We start from the raw sequence: 18,394 nt of genomic DNA, 5'->3' as shown, positions 1-18,394 counted from the left end.
CTGCACAACATACCACGCGATGATAAATTATTAACCCAGTGCAACTTGAAAAATATCACAAAGTGGTCTGAAGCCGTTTCGGAGGGTTTTTGAACCCTGCTAGGTCAAGTGTTTCTGTGAAAGGACTAATTTCCTGGAGGGTTTTTTATGTGTGGGAGGTGTCTGAGCTCACCTCAGCTGAGCAGCGACTCGTATTTCAAAGCGGAACTTAAGCTGTCTTTGAGCTCGGGGTGTGTTTCTACACGAACAGCTCATCTCGTTTTTACAATCGTTACGTAGCGGCGATGGCAGCACTCCGAACGGTGAGTTTGAGTAATGTCAGTGTTCTGTTTATTATCTGTTTACATTGATTGTCGAAGTAAATGATTGACTTAAATAGGCAGTAAGTGCGCCGGTAATGACCGAGCGAGATAACGAGCCTTATCACGGAGTGTTGTGCACGGACTGATGTGTCTGTCCCGCCAGACCGAGGGAGGCAAAACAATACAGAATGGAAAGGTCGTTAAACCAAACTCCGTGTCGAAATCCGTAAACTAAAAATATCTCTCTTATCAACAAGAAATGACACATCCTAAAACACTAGCTGAGGTCTTCTATACATTTTTTAAGTTTAGATGACGAATTCGTCTGACATCCAGTCAAATAATTGGACCTTATTTTGCGAAATTATTATTTCTTAAAAGTTAATCTAGCCTTGCGCAGCTTGCCACATTCCGCGGTTTTGGTGAATGGTGGTGGGCAAACCACTTAGAAGACTGGTAGATTATTAATGTGCCGAATTGAAAAATATATTCTATTAATACTGTAATAGTCATTGGTTTAGTTCAGTGTAGTTTGTAAGCGACGCTTTATGCAAGTTTTCAGTGACTTGTCCAATTCTTAAAATAGAGTTTGGCGTGAGGCTAGAAGGGAGCACCCATCTCTCTTAAGATGCATACAGAATATGCCACGTGTGAAGTGTGTATGTTATTACCTCATTATACATATTCTACGTATTTCGTAATTTGTAATTTATTTAATTACGTTGCTGCTGGCTTTTAATGTTGACGCTAGGCAAAAATGCTAACTAGCACTTGCTAATTGAACTTAAATTCCAGAGTGTGGGTCCAAATGAACCAAGAAAAGAATAACATATCATGCATCAGATTTACACGTGCATGTTACAAACATCACGGCAAATCCATGTGTTTAAATATACACATACATACACTCAAGGTTGCAATAAAGGCAAAACTTGCATCATCCATTCAGCAACATGCACACATGGGCTCGTGCACCGGAGTGGCTGTGCAAGTTTATTTGGAAATTGCTGAAGCATCGATGATGTTGTTCTCTTTTATTCTGGCGATCGTATGAGAGGCAGGGTAAAGTCAAACTCGGCTTAGTGTATCAGATGCCTACTGTAGCTGACATGTTGCTGATCTTGTGGTGCCCTTTGCAGCAGACCATTATTTTTGGTGGCTTTTTTTTGGGTGTTTTGGCTATTAGAGCAGGTATTGTTTTCCATTCCAAATTTTCCTGACTCATAATTTTTCTGTAGCCTTTAGTCAGGCACACAGGATCCTTTGGAAGAAGTTTCTCACCTTGCATGCCTCATTTTGCAGAGTAGCCTGAATATGTGCCTCATTCTAATTACAGCACAGCACTCAGCACCGGCTGTCTCCTACAGGCATGTGTTACTATCTACATACTGTGACCTGCAGGCAAAATGATTGGTGCAGAGCCACACACCCACAAACACACAATGTCAGACATGGTGTCCCTGAGTATTCTCAAAGCTGCGTGAATAGTTGTCACCTGGAGAGAAGATATGTCCTATGCAGTATACGTTTATGACTGCTAGTACTGTATTTAGCCGACCGCCACAGTGAGTGTCGTCTTGCAAAGACTTTTGTCATGTTTCTTTTGCAGGCACTCCATGGACGACTGGTTCAGGCCCTCCCCTTTTCCTTTGGCTCACTGCGGTTCGCAAGCTCCTTTAAGGTAATGAGGAAAAGGTTAACATATTCTTTCTCACCAGGTGAAGCCTGCATCACCCCCATCCCGCCTGATTTTCCCCCTGGCGTGCCTGTGCATACCTGGTGTTTTGTCTCAGGGCACAGGACATTTATAGATCATTATGAGAAGAAGGAAGTGATATGTTACTCTTTAACTCCAACTTGTACAAGTTACCTAGAATTTAAAGTTTCTTTCCCCCTCTGTCTCTCCCTCACTGTCTGTCTGTTATGATTATTTAATTAAGTATAATTGCACTCGATTAATTGTGTCTAATTGACCAGACGTGTCAGCACCTCAACTGTCTCTGTATAACTCTCAACTAATTGTCCTTTTTAAAGCATGCTCTGCCAGTAACGGCGATTTAAAAACAATCACTGTATTCGTCGCCTGCTCTGCTCTTGTCCTGTCTACTTCTTTTTCTCTTCCCGTCTGCGGCTCGCTTGTCCGTCTCCATCTCAGGCAGCAGATCTCGTCATCGAACGCAACACAGCATGCAACCCGAAGCCCGACCCCTCCACCTTGGTGTTTGGCAAACAATTCTCCGATCACATGCTGACCATCAACTGGTCGGAGTCGGGTGGCTGGGAGGCGCCTCAGATCAAACCTTTCCAGAACCTGTCGCTGCACCCTGCCAGCTCTGCCCTGCACTACTCCATAGAGGTGAGTAGCGGCTCTGCCAACAGATCTGTGTCATTTCTGATGTTTTCACTGAGTGCAGCAGCTCATGCCGTTGTAATTCAATCACAAGGCTCTGCTGATGACGTATTTGAATCTGTGACTTGTTTGCAGTTAGTAGATCATTTAAAAGCTTCACTTGTCTCACAAACGTGTTGAATATTAATGTCTGACTTCTCTCCAGCTGTTTGAAGGCATGAAGGCGTTCCGTGGAGTGGACAACCACATCCGTCTGTTCAGACCCATGATGAACATGGAGAGGATGCATCGAAGCGCTGACAGAAGCTGCCTTCCCGTGAGTTTGTACCCCACCTCGTCCTCCAGAAACCCTCAGGGAGGATTCCTGCCGGGGTCGGACCCTTCATGCAGGCTGGGTTACTGTATTTGGGTTGGAGCCAGTATTTGTTATCTTTAGCTTGTTCGTGACTCAGAGTGGGTGACGGGACACAGCTATAGTTTGTTGAATTGATGAGATGGTGAACTTGGTGTGTTTCCCCACTCGGTTTGGTATTTTTTCATGCAGAGAAAACTCCCAGCAAGCTAAAATGCAGCACCGCAGGCCACGTGAGAACGTCCGCTCATTGGTCAGATGTGTGTGAGGTGGGAGAAAGAATGAAAACATAGGAAGAAGGTCCTGAAGGAGGTCCACCGGCCAAATACACATACACACATGCATTGCACACCAGGACTGGCAGAAACCTCCTGCTTTGGTCCCAGTTCTGCCGTTGAGCAACATAACATGACTGAGCAAAATGCACAACAATGGGCAGTTCTGTTCGTGTGGGTGCACATAACAGGGCTAACACCTTCTAGCAGCTGGGATGAACTTGTCAAAGCTGTACAGTCCAGTCTCCAACCACTGTGTGATTGTGCAAAATAGGCCTGTCCAGCACAGCTCCTCACTCTTGGTCTGAACATGCCTTAAATTATTCGTCTCTTTAAGTTGGCCGGGTGAGGCAGGTTACATTACAGCTTGCCACCCTGAACCTGTCGTCCCTCTATGATGTTACGCAACAGCTTGGCAACATGCCCAGTTCAGGCTTAGAACCAGACAACGTGTCCTGGTGTAAGAGTTAATTCTTTAGCGTCAGTTAAGGACACATGATGGACCTAGAAGAATTTTTCATACTCATTAAAAATGAATGTGGTTGCATTGTGAATGATTGATTCTGGTGTAAACACAGTGTATAATAATAACGACTGTTTAAGGTTTAAGGAAACTTTCTTCAGGTTTGACCTGATCTGTAGTGGTGAAATGTTGCTAGAAAGAGTTTACATAAGTTAAAAAAAAAGAAATAAGACTTTCTTCTTTCTTACAAACAAAAAGTTGAATTCATAAGGAAGAAAACAAATTGTTGCTCACTTAAATACACCCAGAGATTTTGCTGCCGCGGTCTTACTTGCTCTGGTATGACCAGTAGCTCTTGCTAATGGTTGCTCATGTCAGCTAATCCAATGCAAACTTTAGGCAGATATAGTTGTGTAACTGATATTATTGATGTTATTATCTTCTTTCCTTGTGCTACTATGTTTAAGCCTATCGCAGATAAAAATTTCATGTACTTACATCAATAAATAAATAAGATAAAAGCACTGAAATGTTAGTCTGTGACATGTAAAAACAGACAGTAGCACAAGTCTCACTTCCACAGCCAAATCTAAAGTTTATCTAAACATTAGCTAACACAAGCCTCAAGTAAGACTGTAGGAGCAAAACTTAGTTTTCATTTTTAAGCAGAAGAATATTTAGAATATGTTGTTTCTTCACTTAAAAGTTAAACTCATTAAGGCCTATTCATTTGATTATTCTACAATTATCTAAGGATTTAGATCAAAGCCCCAAGATTTAACAAAAATAAAGTCGAAATGATATAATTTTATGCCAATTAATGTCAAATGTCCTTGTTTTTTTCCTTTGTAGTTGTTTGAAAAAGGTGAACTGCTGGAGTGCATCAGGAAGCTGGTGGAGATTGACCAGGAGTGGGTTCCATACTCCCTGGACGCCAGCCTTTACATCAGACCCACCTTCATAGGAACTGAGGTGAGCTTTGGCTTTAGCAGCGCCAACAAAGTGATCACATTCAGACTGTAGTTGAACACCGGAGTCATATTAACCCACCGGCCTTCTCCTCTTCCTCGCCCTCCTCCAGCCGTCCCTCGGCGTGTCTCGGGCAGGAAAAGCTATGATCTTTGTCATCATCGGACCGGTGGGACCCTATTTCGCCACAGGATCCTTCAACCCTGTTTCTCTGCTGGCGGACCCTTCGTTTGTTAGGGCCTGGCAAGGAGGCGTCGGGGCCTATAAGATGGGAGGGTGAGTTTGGCATCTGTCTTCTCTCGAGTCCAGCGCCGGTAGGATTGGCTGCCCCTTATGATTAAAAGTGCAAAAGTGCTCCGTCCAGTTTGAGCAAATCATTGGTTACAACACTGGAACTTTGAAATTTGAGAAGAAAACAGACAAAAGTGACATTTCTGTTTGTTTTTTTTGCACAGTTAAAGCATCATAATGAACGCATGAGTAAAACTCTAAAGTAGTACTCAGGCTTTGTAACGCTGTCACGCCTGAGTCAAGCGTCCGAGGTGCTTTACACACAGCTGTGTTTTTGTTCAGCAGCAGATCCAGACAAAGTGCAACTGTTCGGATTTTTCACTTGGCCCCCGAGGCCTGGGAAGGCAGCCCCAGAGCTGCCTGCAGTCAGCGTCACATCGGTGCCAAAATAGACAGACACACAGACATTTTGTCCTGTGATAGCAGGAAAATGACAGAAGATTAATGTCATATGTTACTGCTGTGTGTGAGAACTCAAAACGTCCTCCGTCAGAAAGGCCTCAGTGCAGTATGTGATTTGGTGAGAAGGTGAAGAGGGTTATGGGTGTTGTGTTGCTTGTGACTGAGATGCTTCCGGGTTTAGAAGCAGCTTGTTTTTAACCGCAGAGGCGGAGACGTTCAGGATCACTGATGTGAACAGTTTAGGTTACCACATCTGTGCTTTTCCCGCTGTGACGCGTCCAAATGTCTGATCTGATGAACTGCGTTTCAACCTGCGTTAAAAACCAATCGAAGGAATGTCGTGCAAGAAACAGTGAACGACCTCATTAACTTCACAGACGGCAACAGTACAATTATTCACTATTATAAAAAAATCATTTTGAAACAGAAGTGTGAATCACTGCAGATACCGTCAGCGCTCCGCTAATCTCCGCTCATTCCACACGGCCTCTAATCACGGGCCTGTTATCCTGAAGCAACACATGCTCGCCTGCAGTGTGGTTACATAACGGCAGTCACAACCCACTTCACTCACTAAGCCAACAAAATCCGCTTCCCTCCCGTCAAACAGCGAGGATGCACTTCAGCTTTCAGGCCTGATTTAGCAGCAGCGGTCGCAGGACTGACTGCAGGGTGGATGTTTCAGGGCAGTCAATCTGTACGTAACCAACGTGTTATCATGTTTAGCTCGTGTGTGAAAGACTCACAAAACTGCATCAATTTAGTTTATTTTTCATTCCCAAACATGAGTTTCATGTAAGGAGCTTCTTATTTTCTTTCAGCTGATTCTTTTGGTATTACAGTACATTTACCAATCTCAGCTAATATCCAGGCCAAGTCCTCGTCGTCCACGCACAAGTCATTGTTAACAGTCCGATTAGCGACTTGACTTTCATAGTCGACATTTTGGCTAACCTCCCTGAGCAGATATCTGCATGTCAGTGCAGATAAATTAACACAAACCCCCTAATAAAGCCGAATCATCGCCAGACGATAGCTAAAAATCGGTAAGTGCAGCTGAAACATGCGACACACACAAAAAGCGGCGACACATTTGCGCCACTAAGCATGACTCATCACTTGAATCTTTACTGCGAGGTGCATTGTTCATTGTTTATTGAAATTCCTGCAGTCACGAGGACATAATGTTCAGGAATCAAGATGTTCTCAAGATGTTGGTTAATTTCGTGGCAGGTGGGAGGAAACCTTGTCTAGATTTTTGTCGAGATAACGTGACGTTTACCACCGGGATCCTTCCTGCGCGCTGCACAAACACCTGTGGACGCTGGTTTTGGTGTCATTCATTTGCTTGAAACGCTAAACTGTCACTGCGTCTTTCTCAGGCCAGCTTTAGAAGCACAGATCTTATTTCTCCTGAGATCTTTTGGAAAGTCCCTGTAAAAACTAGAAAATTCAGTTTGTACAGAACAAAGGGAAAATACTGCCTGTCGGCTTTATTTGAACCCTCTGCAGGAACTACGGCCCTACGATAGCGGTGCAGAACGAGGCGGTGAAGCGCGGCTGTCAGCAGGTCCTGTGGCTGTACGGAGAGCAGGAGGAGATCACCGAGGTCGGCACCATGAACCTCTTCATCTACTGGAACAACGAGAAAGGAGGTCAGACTCTTTTCTGTCTCAGTCTTCCTTCATGAGTGTTCCTGAGACACTGAAACACAGGATGTTCTTGAGGTTTTCTGTCCACACCTCCTATCTGCTGATAGATTAGATTAAAACCTGTGATGTGATGTGATGTGATGTGTGTGTCTGCAGAGAGAGAGCTGGTGACGCCTCCTCTGGATGGAATCATCCTCCCAGGAGTCACCAGACAGTCTCTGCTGGACCTGGCCAGAGACTGGGTAAGACAACCAGAGGGGACCAAACAGAAGCCATCACTTAGACCTCAGCAGCAGAGCTTCTTTAATAGCATACAGAGAATCATTTTGCGATGTTCTGATATTAAAAAGTGCTTAAAGAATCGCAGATCAAACTCCAGCGAGCTCTGCAGAGGCGGGCTCAGCTTCAGCTGGTGTCACTTGAAAACTGTCCAGATGGTAGAAGACAGATTCACATTCAGCAATTTCAGATCAGCGGTTCCCAAACCACAAAGAGTCTTGATGCATCTGAGGGTCTAATGATGATCAGCTCAGAACAAGAAGAAGAAATACAGAATTGAGACTCTTAATCTTTCCCCCCACCTTGATGTTTCTTGCTCTCTGTGTGTCTGTCAGGGTGAGTTTAAGGTGACAGAGCGCAACATGGGCATGAAGGAGCTGCTGGGGGCTCTGGATGCCGGCAGGATCCTGGAGGTGTTCGGAGCAGGGACGGCCTGTGTCGTCTGTCCTGTCGGCAGCCTCCTCTACAGAGGACAGGTAGGAGTTCACCTGTGTGTTTCTCAAACTCCACTTCTTTGATTTGAACCCTTTTTTCGTGCCGTCCAGTCAAATTTGAAGATGCTGTTCTGCATCTTCTGTTCTGTAGAACCTCCGTTCTGGCTGAAATCTCTCCTCACTCAGTGTGTTTACATGCGTTTATGCGTAACCAGACAACAGGCAGCCTCAAAGATTTCAGTCCTGGTTGATTTGGCGACACCTGGAGTTACTGCTAGCAACAGCAAATGTGGTTTAATAGTACAGCTCACATAATTCTGGGGGAAGTAAAACAAACTATCGATGTTTTAATAAAGAGGTCAGGCAACAATTGGCCTTTTTACACTATTATGTGACCAATAACTCCTGCAATATTTCAGTGTGTCAAAAAAAAAATCCTAAAATGATTTGTATTGATTTTTCAATGTGAAGCTCACTGACAAACACGTTGCATTTCCTGTGACTGCTTCATAATAAAACTCAACGTATGTTCCACCAGTTAAATACTTTTAATGTGGAGCCGCAGCTGTAGGAAATGTTCGGTTTGCTTTAGCAGTAATTTAAAACAGCGTTTTTTCCAGGAATGTCACCACAGACATTGTGACTTTCATCAGTGGGTCATTGGCTCAGTCAACAGTGCGTTATTTCATTTAGCAATAGATTCATTTAGTCGACGTCTTTAAATGAAAATCTTGAAATAAGAGATCACATAACTGTGTCGTGATCTCTTTTTTAAAAATCTAGCTGCTCTGTTACTTTCACTGTCTGCAGTCTTTTGTTGTGCACATTTGTAAAAAGCTGGTTGGAAACTGGTTTTCTGTACAAATCGCAGAAAAACTAATCAGGTTTCTCTTTCCAACGTGTCCTGGGGAAAGCCGACTGTAATCTAGTTACTGTGTACATAAACACACCGACTGCCAACTATTCTGGGTATTTCTGTGGGCTAAAAGGAGTCAAGTGTAACATCAGCGATGGCCTCTCTCCTCCTTTCTCAGACATACCAGATCCCGACGATGCAGAACGGTCCGGACTTGGCAAAGAGGTTCCACAAAGAGCTTACTGATATTCAGGTAAGAGCGCTAACGTTCAGAGAGGCTTCGATCCTCTCTGCACAGAATGTGACCGCTTCTTTAAACTGCTGCACGGAAACTCGTAGGCCGGTTAGTCCAAGTGGCACCAAAAGGAAACTGTTAGAAACATGCAGAAATACCCGCCGCCAAACTGGTTTTCAGCTTTGAACCTTGAGACTAAAGGAAACCAGAGGCGTGTGACGGGGTAAAGGTCCGACGATGAGGAGTTTCTCACTGCCGTTTGAAGCAGTTATCACAATTAACTTCACCATTCAGTGATCAAATTAGGGCTGCAATTCATGGTCAATTAATGGCAATTGATTAGTCAGCGGAAAAAAATGGTGAAAACAAATCCCAAAATATTCAGTTTTGCAATTTATATACCAGCCTGATTCTAAAACAACCGGACGCTGTGCAAAACAAAGTGATAATTTGCCAATTAACTCAATTTAAAAGTCCAAAGACCATATATTTAATACTTCACCTCATCAGCTTCATTGATTCTTGTAAATATCTCTATTTGTTTGTGAATGATTGTATTCTGTATTTGTTTTACACAGCATCCAGCAAATCCTCACATTAGGGAAACTGCAGTTAGAGAGTATGTTTTTCTTCACTAGTTTTGACTCTTAAAATAGTTTCCAAATGCAAAATGAAGCCCTAATACAACAATATCTGAGGCTCAGAATTTACCTTCAGAGGACTTTAAGCTTCTCATAGTGCAGCTTTAATGTTCACATCCACAAAAGCAACAAAACTATTGCTCATCATTTTCTTTCCTTTTCACTCTTCTTCTCTTGCTTCATCTAGTACGGACGCAAATCAAGTAAATGGGCACCGCTGGTTGTTTAAACAGCCTCATTGCACATGCCAGTTGTATCAACAGTTAGTTCCATAATTCCAGTTTGGATGACCAGCAGCCCCCCTGGACCTCCACCTCCAAACCCACTAATGCACTCCAGCTTACTCACCAAGGACTCTCCATAGGAACACGGTTGGTGGTTGAATGTAACAGCTTGCTTTCTACAGCAACATTAACAGCAATATGCAATGTTCTGACCTGACACGGCCCTTAATCTTAAGGACAAAGTAAGAAAAACAGCTGGATGTAAAAGCAGCCAGATGATAAAAGTTCTCAAAACACAAAGACGACATGTGCCTGGTGGTGATATCTGTTAGACTAGCATGAGTGCATTCACAGCTCAGTTTGCTTTAAGGCTGCACTCCATCCAAGTGTTTATACTCACTTGATTAGTTACCTGTGAGGAAAGTGCTTGTAGCTAATAGCACAAGCATTCACTTGCATCAACACTGCAATCTGGTATTAAGAAAAAAAAGGCACAAACTGACATATTTTAGACATAGGAGGTAAAATATTTGCAATACTAAAGCAGATACTGTGTGTAGGACGTAATATTAGACGTATCCTGTAAGTACTGTTTCTTATCAACAAACGTATTAAGATGTATTTCACAAGAGGAAAAAAAATGTATGTTAACAATAACCTGTGGTGTTTTCTCCGAATCTGTTACCTGTGAGTGGAACCTGTTCTGTTACTGTCGTGTACATAATGATCTGAGAGTACTGCCGTCGTCTTCGTGGGGCCATGTCACTTTGACACCAGAGTTTGCACTGACCTTGTTTAGGTATCAGGTATGAATCTGAGCGTGACTCAGCTTTTAGGGAGGAAACAAGAACGGTTTTTATGTTTGTTGGTTTTATTTGTTTGGAGAACGACTGCACAAAAACTAAAGGTTGAGATTTAAGAGACGAGGTCTACGTGAGCTTTTAGCACAAATGGCTGGACGGAAGGCCTGCACGCTGAGGAAGAGGAGGACTGCTGGATGCTGGCGGTCACTCCTGCACTAGTTTGTGTGTTATCATTATGAAAGCAATGTATCGTAACAAATAGCTTGTGCTGTTTTAGAGGATTTTTTTTTCCTTGTTTTGATGTGAAATTTGGCCGATTTGTCTTCCAAAATGTTTTGAGTGTATATTTGGATTTTTACACACCTGCTGTTCACCTGTCTCTAAGTGCCTGACCTCAGTCTGTTTGCCTGTTTCGTGGATCCTCAGCTGCTCTTTTGGTTTTCCAGTTAGTGCACTAGGAGATATAGCTGGATTCTTTGAGTAATGTCAGGTTTTTTTTTTTGTTTGTTTTTTAAATGTGCTGTTACTTTTACTCTGATGTTTTTACAATAAATCTGATCTGAGTTCAGTCTTGGTTTGCTTTTTAAGTCCTTTAATTTACATCAGTGCTCATTTTCTGCATATTAGTTTGCAAAATTAACACAAAAATACATTTTTTTCCACTCCAACTTAAGCATTTTCACCTCAACCTGACATCATTCACAACTTGTTTACCCATATAAAGGCACAGTTCATTTTGGGAAATAGACATATCAGCTGGTTAACTTAGCTTAGCACAAACACTGGAAACAGAGGGAAACTGCTAGCCTGGCTGTGTTCAAAGGTAACAAAATCCTCCAGCACGTCTGAAGCTCATTAACCAACATGCTTTATGTTGTTAGAAATTTCTTCAGGGGGGGTTATGCATCAGACTACTGCAACTTTCTGGAGTCTCTGCAGGTTGCCTGGCAACAACACCCAGTCGAAAATAATGACAAAATGATGAATTGTTATTTTTACACTTATTAACTTATTAGTGAGCTTAGAGGTGCTGCTTGGTGGATTTTGTTACAGAACCAGCTGACTCTATTTCCAGTTGTTTTATGCTAAGCTAACCAGCTACTAGCTGTAGCCTCGGCATACTGATCAGAGAGATGAGATGCCCAAAATACGATCGATCATTTAGCTTCAGCTACACTTCAGCTCTTCACCAGAAAGTGAACAAGCTATTTCTCATGAAGCTGAACTATTCTTCAGAGTTATCTTAAGAAACCTCTTCTGCCCCCCCATGTTTTCTGTCTGCTTCTCAGCTGTCAAACCTCCAACAGATGCAAAAACACCCCCAAAATATAAAGTTTTACATGATGAAAGTTCAGATTACTTGGTGATTAATGGGGTTGTTGCATCACTGTAATTACACAATTTGTCAAAGCCATTAATTTATATTTTGAAGCAGCTAGACAGAAAACACCACCAGGTGAAATATTTTCTTCATCTATGAATATAGCAGTTGTTTTATAATTGTAAGAGTTGATATCAACTATGGTGACGGGCATCAGAGATCATGCTGGAGGAAAAAGTGATGCTAAAAACAAGATCTTCATAACTTTGTTCTGAATAATACAGTCTTGCATCACCAGGTGAGGTTTTCATTAGCAGGGTGGATCCCGGCTTTGGATCTGACATCACCCTGTTTGTTTTTTTGAGAAACAGTGATAAATCTAGGGTCTACTTCCACCATTTTTGGGAACGCCGTCGAACAGGGCCGAGGTGTGCTGGCCCAGCGGGTTGTAGAGGAAGGCTTCGATCTCTCCTCCGCAGTTGGTGCTTTTCTGGAAGTGGATTTCCAGCAGATCCTGCAGGGTCTCTCGCTCCATGATGGCAGGGATCCCCGTCAGCAGCACCGTCCGAGGACACACCGTCATCTCGGTCTAGGAGGGAAACAGCGCAGACACAAAGAGCAGGGTGTGGATATTTATCTGGATCAGAGCGTGTGAAGCTTCTGTTCTCCGGCCTCGTGCACCACAGCCTCCTGACAAACGCTTACCTTTAGGTTTGTAATGTTTCCGTTGAGAAAAGGAGTCACTCTCACTTTGTGCTTCTGTTTTATCTTCACTTCATGGTACTCTGTATCTGTCAAACCTTTGGCAACTGGTGGGAGAAAGAGTTTCATCAGCTGGGATTGAGACCAAAACAGTGGATTCTGTCTTTATGATCAGCTGTCTCCAATGTTGTGAATAATTACCTCCAAAATTAACTCACTTTCCCTTGAATAACATTCAACTGTAGCTATATTCCATCATAATCTCAGCATTAAATATCAACAGAGCTTTCTCACTGTCATTCTCCACGAAAGTGAGGACCACAGTCCAAGAGTCCGTCATCATTTCACAGTCGTCCACTTCTCCGCCTCTGTTTTTCCTCTTGGAGAAGTGGATCTCCAGCTTGTTCAGCAGGGTCTCGGTGTCCATCCTGGGCAGGTTGGAGATTAATATGCGCCGGGGACAAACCTTAGTGTCTATCTGCAGGACAGAGAGACACGGATCAGCCTCCAGGAGGTTAAAAAAAATCAGATCCAGATTCAGATCCAAATCTGCTGTACCTCCACCAGCCTGGGCATCATCAGCTGAACCGGCCTGGCCTCCACAGTGATGCTGCACTCTCCTCCCAGGTCCACCTTGTGCTTCTTCATGTCCAGGATCTTCTTGGCCACTGATGAGGGAATACAGAATTATTCAGGACTTTAGAACAAGTATTTCCCATTCAGATCATTTAACACGGCTTTGCACGCAAAGCAAACGCTGCACATGAAGCCGAAAAGTACATTTTCTGGAAGAGTCCAACTTTCCCTCATGGATCTCATATTGGAAGATCTTCTCCAGGAAGAATTAGTTGGGAACATACAGAACCACCGATTCTACCACTAACAAATACAGATGAATGAAAACATACAGCTTCCTCATAAACTCACCTACTTCTTCCTCAAAGGTAATCAGCGCCGTCCCCCCCTCCATCGGGTAAACTATCCGCGGTTCCATGTCAAACATCGGCGCATCGGTCGGCTTTCCCGTCAACCCATTGAAGAAAACGTCCCTCTCGGGCACGGCGGTGAACACCTGGAATCAAAAGGTACAGGTGTGAGTGAACACGTCACGGGTGACTGCAGACGGCGCTGCGTGGAGTCAGATAAACGTACATCAGTCTGCTGTTTCAGAAGTTTGTTCTGGGCCTCTTCCTCCATCAGGGCCTCCTTCACTGCCTGGATCTTCTCCATCAGCTCAGCCTCCTCCTGCTGGAGCAGGTTCAGCCGAGCCTGCGAGACAGAAACATTTCAGATACAGCGCGGAGTAAACGGGAGTGCAGCCCATCATCCCGTCTAATCAGAGAGAGCAAAGGCCTTTTTACAGTACTTTGTTATATATTTATGACATTATACTAATTTATTAAGTATATAATAATAGTTGGGACGCTGTGAAAAACATAAAACAGAATGTGATAACTTGCTAATCTTTTGACATACTGAACTAAAAACAGCACAAAGTCAATTTATTTAATGTTTGAGCTCATCAGCTTTATTGTTTTTTGTAAATATCTGCTTATTCTGAATCTGATGCAGCAAGACGTTTCAAACAAGTTGGGACAGGAGCAACTAAAGACTGGGAAAGATGTGGAATGCTCCAAAAACACCTGTTTGGATCATTCCACAGGTAAACAGGTTGATTGGTAACAGGTGATAGCATCATGATTGGGTCTGAATCATCCTGGAAAGGCTCAGTGGTTCACAGCGAGGTTCAACACTTTGTGAACACATGATTGGATAAAGGAGATTAATACATGGACTCAGAAAACTGTTGTCAGTAAACACAGTTTGTTTGTAACTGACTGCATTCTGTTCTTATTCATTTTATATTGTATCTGAGCTCATTACATTATTGGGACTCAGTCGTTCATGTAAAAGCAGGATTTTATTGCTGGAGTTGGTTGAGCTTCATTTCACACTATTTTGTATCAGACTGCAACTAATGAGTCTTTTCATTCTGGATCAATCTGCTGATTATCTTCTCCATTAATCGATTGATCGTTTGGTTTGGAAACATTGTGAAAATAGTGAGAAATGTAGTGACAATGAGACCTAAGTGGCGCCTTCATAATGTTTTAGTCCAAAGCTCAAAATTATTACAAATACATTCAAATCTTTCTGAGAAGCTGAAACATCAAATGTTTGGATATGAAAAATTACTTAAATGACGATGATGCAAAATAGTTGCCAATTAACTTTGTGTCAATTAATTGTTTCGGCTGTATTTGTATAAACATCATATTTTCTAAACTCTTCATATGTTCTGTTAAAGTAACTAAAGCTGTCAGACAAGTGTAACTGAAGTAAAAAGTACAAGATTTCCCTCTGAGATGCAGAAGAGCAGACGTAGTAAATGGCATGAAAAGAAAATACTCAAATCAAGCATAAGTACCTCAAATTTGTACTTGTATAGTACATGAATAGAATAAGTAAAAATGTACTTAATCACGTTCCACCACTGCTGCTCCGACATCAAGTGAAGGAACAATAAGACAAAAACAGTTGAAATGAAGAACAAACCATTTCACTTTCAATCTTCTGCTTGTTGGACCTCTGGTCCTTCTCCAGACTCTGGGTCAGTATCTCGGTGCGCCGTCTGAACTCCCGAGCCAGCTCCTGGCGGTCGTCTCTGCTGGCGGCGAGGTCCTTCTGCTCCTGCAGCAGCTGCTCGTGTTTTTTCTGCGGACACAAGAGCTGCGTCACTCACGTTTCCCTCCTCACTGCTCTGTTGTTCATGATGCTGGTTCACCCAGATTCAGCCTGAGTGTTCAGAGGCCAGATGCTGTGTGTGTTCAGGCTGAAGCTGGTCAAAGAGGAGATGTTTCCTCACAGCTTTACATGACAATTGTGTCATCTTTGCAAACTTAACTATATAAAACATGTATAAAACATGGCGTTTTGATATATTATGCCTGCTTTTATTTGGGGAACAACTCTTGTATAACCTACACTTAAACACTATCTGTATGTTCTGATTGATTCAGTGCTTCCTGGTTGTATTTCTTCTCTTCTGTCCTGATCTGTGCATAGAAACCTGTTCCTCTTGCAGCCACATCACTTCCCAGCAGGACTTGGTAAAGAATATTCTGTCTTTTAAGTCAAAGCACCATGAAGCCACTGCAGGCATCACTACACCCGTCTTCTATCGATGATGCGTTCATGTGCACCTTGTAGCTGGAGATTAAAGCCTTGACTCCCTCCAAGGTGTCCTGGGATGGCTCTGAGACGTCCACCAGGGAGAAGCTCTAAAACACGAAGACACAGAATTTGGCAAACAAACAAGTAAAATAAATCTTCAGCAGGATCAGGATTCAGCCCACTGAGAGTGACTTTGCATTTTGTAAATTCTTCTGTGTGATATTTATTTTTAACATCATGAACAACAGGAAGAGGAATGACGTCTCACCTCGTCTGAAGACATAGTGAAAGTAACCTGGAGGAATTCACAGAATATTAAAGCTTTTACATGCTGTAAAACAAAGTCAGCGCATTAAATGTGCTATTTAAGATATGACCGACAAAGATTGTGTGTCAGTGATAACTTATATCGAAACACAGTCCTGCTCTCACACAGAGGCCGCCGTCTCAGCTGATCTTAAAATATGCCTGAATAACACTAAATAAATCACATTCAGCAAAACTTCTGACAGCCGAAAACGTTCATGTTACACCGACACTATCTGTATTTTGTTTAGTTCCGCTAAACTCAGTATTTTCTTCTCATTAAACGCCAGTTGGGTAAGAACTTACCTCCTATCGACGATCTGCGCTGAACAGTCTCATTGACGCTTTCAGTTTCCTTTTCCCAGCGGCCCTGAACGTGTCTGGGTTCTCCATCAGGGGGCGCTGCAGGTGACGACGTAGTGCTGCGTTCGTTGCCGTCGGAAATATACCATCTCTACATCACAGCAGAGGCCACCATGCAATTTGGGGTTCAGTATCGTGGCCAAGGGCAGTTCATGTAGACTGCAGGGACGCGGATCAAACAAAATCATCAATGGTTTACAGCAGGCATCTCAAACCGGTTCCATAAAGGGCCGTGTGGCTGCAGGTTTTCATTCCAACCCAGGAGGAGCACATCAGGCCAACCAATCAACATCAAGGGATCACTTAGTTATCAGCTGAAGACTGAGATCAGCTGATTAATTGATTCCAGCCTGGTGTGTTCCTCCTTGGTTGGAATGAAAACTTGAAGCCACGCGGCCCTTTATGGAACCGGTTTGAGATGCCTGGTTTACAGAGACTGAGAGACACAAGTATGTTAGATTACACATCACACGGAATGTTAATTAGGAGGTTCAGAATGAAAGATAACCATCAGCATCATGGCCTTTGATCAGAATACATGGAGATGAAAACCCTGAACGTTTACACCTCTGGACAAAAGTTTATTCCTTCCAAAACTCAAAGGAATTGCATTTAAGAGCATAAAGTGGGAAGAAAACACAGATATGCTGAATCTGAAAACACAGTAAGTCAAATTAGTCTCAAATGTCCATCTTGATTAAATAAGGATAAGTTATCAGTTAAACTAACAAGGACATAGGATGAGGAATAAAGAGCAAGACAAACTCCTCTTACCAGGACTGCCGTCCCATGAGAAGGGAAAAAGGTGAGTGAGTGACCAGGTGAGTTCAATCAGGTAAACGAAGAGTGACAACAGGAGCCAATCAGTGACGAGGACAGCCAGTGAGGTAAAGGAAGTGAAGCAGGTGAGGAATGGGAGTGTTAAAAAGTAAAGAAAACAGGGATCTTTACTCTACAGAACTAAATAGAATTTCAAAATAAAAGGCATTTTTAAATATATGTCAGCTGTCAAATTTAAAGCAAGACACTTTAAGACAGCAACTTACACATAAGCAGGGACCAGCACAAACACAAGCTGTTGACTCCAATCGCTGCAATATAATTGGGTGATGAGGACCAGAAAAACTTCAGTATAAAAGTGCCATCCAGGACACGTGTATTAGGTGTAGACTGGAGAAACGTTTCAGAGAGTAAACAGAGCTCTGGAGGATATACTGGCCATAAACTGAGCATTTTGTTTGAAAATGTGAAAAAAAAGCTTGAAGCACACAAAAAATTGCTTAATCAAGTTCAAAAAGTATTTCTAAATGAATCCAGCAAACAACATATCAGCTGAACTTGTGTGAAACATCAGGAGCAGTTAGTTAAGTTTGTGCTAATCTATTTAAACACTGCGCTGTTGCATTGAAATGTTTTACTTACATTGTGACTTCAAGAAGTTCAAGTTTGCTGCCATTTTCATTCTATTAATGTAAAATAAACCTTTATTACCAGCTATGAAGCAGGCTGACGAAATGTCACCATGAAATTGTGCTGAACATCTGATTGAGAGTTTGTTTCCTGAGGAAAATGAGTGGATGAATGTTTGTTTTAAGGTGGAAATCTACTTCCTTTACATGTCATCACTTTCATGTCAGATTGTGTTTAGGTTTGAAATCAACTCACAGCCTCATTACTTTGGTTTGACACGTTATATCATGCAACAAAGATTTGTAAAGTTGTGTAGTTACGTCGACACCTCCTGAAAGCATTTATCCATTTCTAATGGATTTTCCCAAGTATTGACTGTAATCATGTAGAAATCTGATCAATAATCCATCAGAATATACAGATTACCACAACCTCAATTCTACCAGATTTGGCAGAGACGGGAAAAATATTTCTCAAAAAACATTGATGGTTGCAACGACAATACATTTGGTTTTAAATACTTTGTGCAATTTTCCCCCAACACAACTCAAAAGATAGAAAATGTCAATAAAGAGTCGAAAATCAAAATG

General features: G+C 42.5%; 2 protein-coding genes across 2 annotated transcripts; one reads left to right on the top strand and one right to left on the bottom strand.

The window, feature by feature from the left end:
• The first annotated feature begins 158 nt into the window (after positions 1-158).
• bcat2 (branched chain amino-acid transaminase 2, mitochondrial) lies at positions 159-11,096 on the top strand. The gene is made up of 11 exons (XM_041956819.1): positions 159-302; positions 1,912-1,983; positions 2,458-2,658; positions 2,858-2,968; positions 4,595-4,714; positions 4,824-4,987; positions 6,917-7,059; positions 7,213-7,298; positions 7,671-7,811; positions 8,804-8,878; positions 9,689-11,096. Exons 1-11 carry the CDS (start codon positions 285-287, stop codon positions 9,728-9,730), a joined length of 1,173 nt encoding a protein of 390 aa, XP_041812753.1. The 5' UTR covers positions 159-284; the 3' UTR covers positions 9,731-11,096.
• ifi35 (interferon-induced protein 35) lies at positions 11,087-16,525 on the bottom strand. The gene is made up of 10 exons (XM_041956820.1): positions 16,338-16,525; positions 15,994-16,020; positions 15,755-15,832; positions 15,108-15,266; positions 13,704-13,820; positions 13,479-13,623; positions 13,110-13,219; positions 12,846-13,029; positions 12,555-12,658; positions 11,087-12,438 (listed from the first exon to the last, which is right to left on the bottom strand). The coding sequence occupies exons 2-10, from the start codon at positions 16,006-16,008 to the stop codon at positions 12,229-12,231; spliced, it is 1,122 nt and encodes a 373-aa protein (XP_041812754.1). The 5' UTR covers positions 16,009-16,020; positions 16,338-16,525; the 3' UTR covers positions 11,087-12,228.
• Between the last annotated feature and the right edge of the window lie 1,869 nt (positions 16,526-18,394).

Source organism: Chelmon rostratus, chromosome 17, assembly GCF_017976325.1.
Source record: "Chelmon rostratus isolate fCheRos1 chromosome 17, fCheRos1.pri, whole genome shotgun sequence".
Lineage (NCBI taxonomy): Eukaryota > Metazoa > Chordata > Actinopteri > Chaetodontiformes > Chaetodontidae > Chelmon > Chelmon rostratus.
This window is presented reverse-complemented; position numbering and strand designations above follow the sequence as displayed.